At 37.5% G+C, this 6,166-nt stretch overlaps 1 protein-coding gene and 1 pseudogene across 1 annotated transcript; one reads left to right on the top strand and one right to left on the bottom strand.

Annotated features, from left to right (window-relative positions):
- Nucleotides 1-523: 523 nt before the first annotated feature.
- Nucleotides 524-1,570, top strand: LOC110899020. The gene is made up of 3 exons (XM_022145880.2): nucleotides 524-1,002; nucleotides 1,123-1,148; nucleotides 1,218-1,570. Exons 1-3 carry the CDS (start codon nucleotides 812-814, stop codon nucleotides 1,409-1,411), a joined length of 411 nt encoding a protein of 136 aa, XP_022001572.1. The 5' UTR covers nucleotides 524-811; the 3' UTR covers nucleotides 1,412-1,570.
- A 3,032-nt stretch (nucleotides 1,571-4,602) lies between these two features.
- LOC110903129 lies at nucleotides 4,603-5,220 on the bottom strand (annotated as a pseudogene).
- Between the last annotated feature and the right edge of the window lie 946 nt (nucleotides 5,221-6,166).

The following is a 6,166-nucleotide window of genomic DNA, read 5'->3' as shown; positions in this document are numbered from 1 at the left end:
TGTGTGGTGTGTGTTAAAACCTAGAAGAAGAAGAGGTTTTATATAAAAGAAAAACAAACCCTCTTCTCCTTACAGACTGAAAACATTTGGTCCACCTCTTCTCCTGCAGATGCCTGCAGATGTGGCATGCAGCAGAAGAGGTTTTCAAGAAGAAAAAACAAACAACACCTAAATCTTCATAAGATCTGTGTATATTTTTACACACAAAACAAAAGGGAACCATAGGGCATGTTTGGGATTCCTTTTTACTCAAAAGGACTTTTGAGAAGTAATAAGTAATAAATTCTTACTTATTGACTTCTCCTTCTTGAAGGCAAAAAACTGCATATAAGTCCTTTTCACATAGTGTTTGGGATTCCTTTTAAATATATAAGTCCTTTTCTAGATAATATTTGGGATTCCTTTTAACTTTTAGTAGGTTAATAAGTCTTTTGAGCTCAAAAGTCCTTTTTGAGAAGGAATCCCAAACACCCACATATTAGGCATTACACACTTGAATGAGTATAAGAGACCCATACCTCTTCCTTCTTTCTACACTCACACAAAGCCCATAACAGACTTTACCCTCTCCCTCTCTGTCGTTTTTATACACACATACACAAACAAATGAAACCTTCACACTTCTCCCTTGATTACATACATCAGACATAAACTTGAGCTTCATCTTCTCAACAAATACACACATTAAACCCCAATCAGTCACCTTCTCCCTCTCGATCTCCCATTCCGGCGACCGGCAGGCGGAGCCGCCGCCTCTCACGGCGGTGGCGATGGTGATTTTGTTCAACGAGAGACACCCCCCTTTTTACGGATGACATATCGGAGCACCACCACCACTGTCCGGTGGTGGTGCAGCGGCCACGAACGGAAGAGAGAGAGAGAGAACCGGAGGTGGGTGGTTCGAGGAGAGAGAGAGAGAACGGCAGAGTCAGGCGGTGCATCGCCGCCGCTCACGGCGGCGGCAGGGGCGGTGATGGTGGTTGGTTCCAACGAGCTTCTCCGGTAAAACCCCACTCCCTTTTCTTTCATCTTTTTTTTTGTTTCCTGCTAAAAGATTGATGATGATGATGTTGAATATGGTGGTGGTCGACGTCGGCATGACCACCGGAGTCACCGGAACAGGCGACGGCAGCAGAGTTCGGGTTCAGGTTCGGTATCATTCCGAGTTCGGGTAAACATGATTCAGTTTAGGCTCGGTTCTGACCTCGGGATTTCAGGTTTTGGGTTCCAGGTACGGGTCAAACAGTGTTCGGGTCAACCCCCGGTCAAAGATGCTCAACGGTGGTCAAAAGTAAGACTCGGCCAGTTTCGGCTTTCTTTCGGTTCGGTCAACAGAAGTCAGCAGCAGATCTGTGCAGTTGCGGGTTTTGAGGACCGAGTCGACTCAGTCAAACCGAGTCAACTCAGTTGACCCAGTCAACTCAGTCAACGGTCTGACACGAAGATTCGGTAAAATATTTAGAACGAATAATTATTCATGTTAATTACAAGGTTTTAGAACGAATAATTATTCATGTTAATTACAAAGTTTTATTTATTTTGTGAAACGAGCTCGAACCGATTCGGATTAGTGTATAGTTTACATTTTGTCGCTTTTACGAAAAATTACCTATATTGATGATTTAATATTGATTGAATCTTGATAAATAACGACACGTTAGTTGTCGGGGCCGTCCAAAAACAGAAGAAAATCTGCCCGTTTTTCGAGAAATGCCGTAATATACAACGCGTTTTATTAAAGGACGAAACCTATAGAATCCAAGGAACTTTAATAAAAACACAAATACAAATGAATATTTGTTTTACAACGGCACTAAACAATTTACGAAAACTACGATACTGAAATTATTTGCAAACAATAAACATAGTTATTTTTAAACTTCGAAAATTTCGACAAAATTTTTATAAAATCAACGTAATGATTTGTATTGTTTCAAATGATGAATATTACGACTCCCTTTCATAAAAATAAATATAGTATATATTTATTTCGACAACCAACGACACAACGATTCTTTTACCAAAATAAATATAGTTCTATATATTTATTATAAAAATCAAACGACGCGAATTCGTTTTCATAAACTAAATATAGTTTATGCACTTATTTCAAATATCAAACCAAAAAAAAAAAAAAAAAACGAATTCTTTTATAAAAATAAACATAGTTTATGTTTATTTCAAACACCAAGCGACTTGTATTCTTTTACGAAAATAAGTATAGTTTATATATACTTATTTCAAGCAACGAGCGACTCGATGAAATTTTTATAAAATAAATATAACTTTTATATTTATCTCAAACGCCTAAACGGCATATACACATCTTTTGATAATTTTCATACAGGACGCGATATATAATACAAGTTTATTATATATTACTCTCATACGAATATTCCTATATATCAACATACGACTTCTCAAATCGAGTTAACAAGTATAACTTCTTCACTTCTTTTAAGTTAACAACGTACCAACGAATCGTTCGATTAACGATTCGGTAGAGCTCGGTAACACGTAGTTACCGTTTTTGGTTAGAAACTTATTAGATATTCCATGATAGGAATATTGTAGAATGCACGCTAGCGAGTCTCGTCTTGGAAACGACATCGCGAAGTCGTAATTAGCTAGCTTCGCAAAAGGAATATTCAGGTGAGTTCATAACCCCACCTTTTTACAGTTTTACATTTTTTTTAAATGTTTTCGGGGTGGAAAGACATGCACTTTTTGTAAAGCATACATGAATTTCATATTTCTAAACCATTTTACCAGCAAGTTTTAACTGACACAAATGGTTTACGAAAAGCTTATGTTTTATACCGGTTTTTCAAACAAGCGCATTTTTTTGAAATACGTATACACACAAATTCTAGTTTTCTAAACTACGGGAAAATGCAAATACAAGAGCTTACAATACATGTGTTATGGAATGATGGAGTACAAAAACATTCAAGTGAAACATTCTAGATCATGTCTCGAATAGGGTACCGTAAGCACCATTAATCAACGTATACATTCAGACCGCGGAACAAAAGGTTAGATCTAATGGGTTTCAGGCAACCCCACTCTTGGCCTACTTCTACCATTGAGTGCTTCTGTGTCTCAGTCAAAGTTGACAAAAATGCCTAGGTTTGGTGGCTTCCTATGTCGTGGCACATGTTAGTGGCCTTGCAAACCACTAGCGATCTCAAATATTCATAGTACTCAGTTACAGATACGGTTTACAAGTTACATTCAAACATTCATACATTCTACAAGTTACATACCATGTTTTCATTCAAGTATTTAAACATTCAAGTATTTAAACATTCAAGTGTTTAAACATTCAACAATATAACAAAAACCGGTCATTCAGAAAGATTTATTTCAAATATTTTACAAACAAACTATGAACTCACTCAACTTTATGTTGATTTTTCGCATCTTTCTTTCTCAGGTTACTTTTCAAACAATGGAACGGTTGGAATAGGAGGACCATGTGGAGTCGAGTACTTAGTGGCGTTCAATTTTCTAAAAGACTTAGCTTATTTGCTTCCGCTGTGCAATGAAGATACCAGTCCAGTCACGCCAATGCTCTGATATTTCGGGGTGTGACAGTGCACTTCCAGACACATCCCGTACTTGATGCGTCGCTCCAAAAACGCATAAGGTGACCAAATCTAAAAGTGGTTTTGGTCAATTGCCTTTTTTTTAATTTTCCCTTAAGGACTTCTACACGCACCACGCGCCGGTAGAGCTGCAAACGAACCAAACGAACACGAACAAGACATTGTTCGTGTTCGTTTGTTAAGAAATATATGTGTTCACGAACCGTTCACAAACACTTATCGAATGAGATTTTATCTTCGTGTTCGTTTGTTAAGGAAATAAGCTTGTTCGTGTTCATTTGTGTTTGTTTGTTAATTTTAGGCAACGAACAAAAACGAACGTTGACGAACACAAATGAGCACAAACTAATGTTCATGAACACAAATGGAAACAAACGAACACAAACAACCGTTTCATTAACAGAATATATAATACACTGGCACTTATTAGATATTTAATTTGTCGGATTTTGAAGTATTTAAATAGATATAAAAACTAAAAACACTAATGAACTATCGAACACAAACAGACACGTTACCGAACATTCACGAACATAAACGAACGAACACGACCTCTGTTCATGTTTGTTCATTTAACTAAACGAACGAAATTTCTTTTTCGTATTCGTTTGTTTAATAAACGAATGAATACCAACGAACTTCCCGTCGAACGGTTCACGAACTGTTCGCCGAACGTTTGGTTCGTTCGCAGCCCTACGCGCCGGTCAACAAAAATTTAAATTCCTAATATCCATTTAGGTAACTTGTTTGTCCATGACTTTATAGCCTAGTGGCATTTTGAGGGTGAGATAAGACTTCGGGAACAACATGTCTTGGGTTCAATTCCCACAAGGGGTTTTTCCTATATTTATTGGGGTTCCTCCTAAATTTGTGTATAGACATTATGCCTAGTGGAAATGAATATGATCAGCTGGTTCCGCTCGTAGCACGATGAGGGTTGTAATTATTATTTTAATGTACCCATTCAATTACCATTTTCTATGTACGAAACTACTTTAAATTAAAGGAAGCATAATTATTACAAGCTAGGAAGTCGATCGCAACACATCGATCACAAGCTAAAAAGCTTGTAACGGCAATCAATATTATTCTTAGGACATGAAACAACATCCATCTTATTTAAAACTCAACCCTTGGGACTGCGAGTTGGCAATGCTGGACTTCGAGTCCGCAGTCGTTGGGGAGCCTCTGAGCCTTACTTTCAATTTGTGGAACGGTCCGCGGTCCACTTTGTTGCCGGGCTTGGGTAAGCACCTGCTGGATTGCATCGCACTGGCACTGCGGATTCACTTGCTTTAGCTGGTTACAAGTTGTAGGTGTTGCTGCTCTTTCTGAAACGGTCTCCGGGGGTTCATGATCCCCTGAGTGAGGTGCATCTGGCAATGGTTCAGCTGCTTGATCGAGACCTGGCTGCGGCATTGCTCTTGAGGGTTGTCCAGGCCGTCCCAAAGCGCAATCATATCATTGTCCTGCACGGTGTTGGTGGTGGTGATGGTGGTTTTATAGGCCGAAACGGCCGAAAACGCTACGAGGACGGTGAAGGTGATGGCAAAAAGTGCAACTTTGGCCATTGTTCTTAACACTTGATGGTTGCTGCTGGCAAAGGAAGTTGGTTTATAGTGGATTTGCATGGGAGGTAAGAGAAGTACGTGGTGATGGTTAATCAGTACCTGTCATGTATATAAACCTTTCAATGACACGTTTGGTAAAGAATGCAACAAGTGGTGTAGGCCTTTTTTGTTTTTGCATACACTAACTCAATTTTTTATCTTTGCATATTGTTAATTAGTAATTTATAATTTGAGATAATATACATGTGTTCGTATTTTAAAAAAAAAGGTAGCAGCAAATTGAAATCATAAGTAAATTAAAATAGAATCTTTAAATATTAATAATTAATAATTTGAGATAATATATATAAGTTTGTAATTTTTTTGAAAAAGTAACCAGCAAAATTGAAATGATAAGTAAATTAAAATAGATTTCAGTTTCCTTTTCATTATAAGCAGCAATAGAATAGAATTATTCATTATGATTATTAAACATACAGATAAACATATCGCCGCAAATCCCACATGTTGGATGAAGTGATATTCACCTATCTATATATATTTATATATACTAGTGGAAAAACCCGCACATTAAGGCGGGTTTGTATATTTTGTTGCCTTGTAGTTGCGGTGGGGAACTCGTAGTTAGACATTTCAACTTCACCCTCTGTAGGAAATGGGTCATATTATAATAAAAATTATATAAATAAATATAAAATTGTAAAGATACACTCTTTACATAATTTTTGGGAAATTGTCGTACCCGCACCGTGTACAGATCCATACAAAATTAAATATGAAATACAACATATTTAAATAAATCGATTCAAATCGTTGTCTTTGACAAGAGCTTGAGAAGCGTCTTCTTGTACAATTTCTGCTACGAGAACTTGAACCGCGTCTCCTTATGTGATCCTTTTTTGCTGCAAAAATGAACAAACTGATGTTGACGGTTGTGGCTGAGGCACGTGTTCAACTCGCTTCCTTAAAACAGATTTCGCGCCTCTA

The sequence above is a fragment of the Helianthus annuus genome, chromosome 13, assembly GCF_002127325.2.
Source record: "Helianthus annuus cultivar XRQ/B chromosome 13, HanXRQr2.0-SUNRISE, whole genome shotgun sequence".
Lineage (NCBI taxonomy): Eukaryota > Viridiplantae > Streptophyta > Magnoliopsida > Asterales > Asteraceae > Helianthus > Helianthus annuus.
Note: the sequence above shows the minus strand (reverse complement) of the source record. Positions and strands in the feature narration are given on the sequence as shown.

Bases quoted from the DNA above. Each gene is read 5' to 3' on its own strand.
- LOC110899020 (XM_022145880.2), top strand. From the start codon at position 812: ATGACATATCGGAGCACCACCACCACTGTCCGGTGGTGGTGCAGCGGC. The intron at 1,003-1,122 runs GTAAAACCCCAC...TCACCGGAACAG, and splicing joins GGTTCCAACGAGCTTCTCCG to GCGACGGCAGCAGAGTTCGG. The intron at 1,149-1,217 runs GTTCGGTATCAT...TCGGGATTTCAG, and splicing joins GCAGCAGAGTTCGGGTTCAG to GTTTTGGGTTCCAGGTACGG.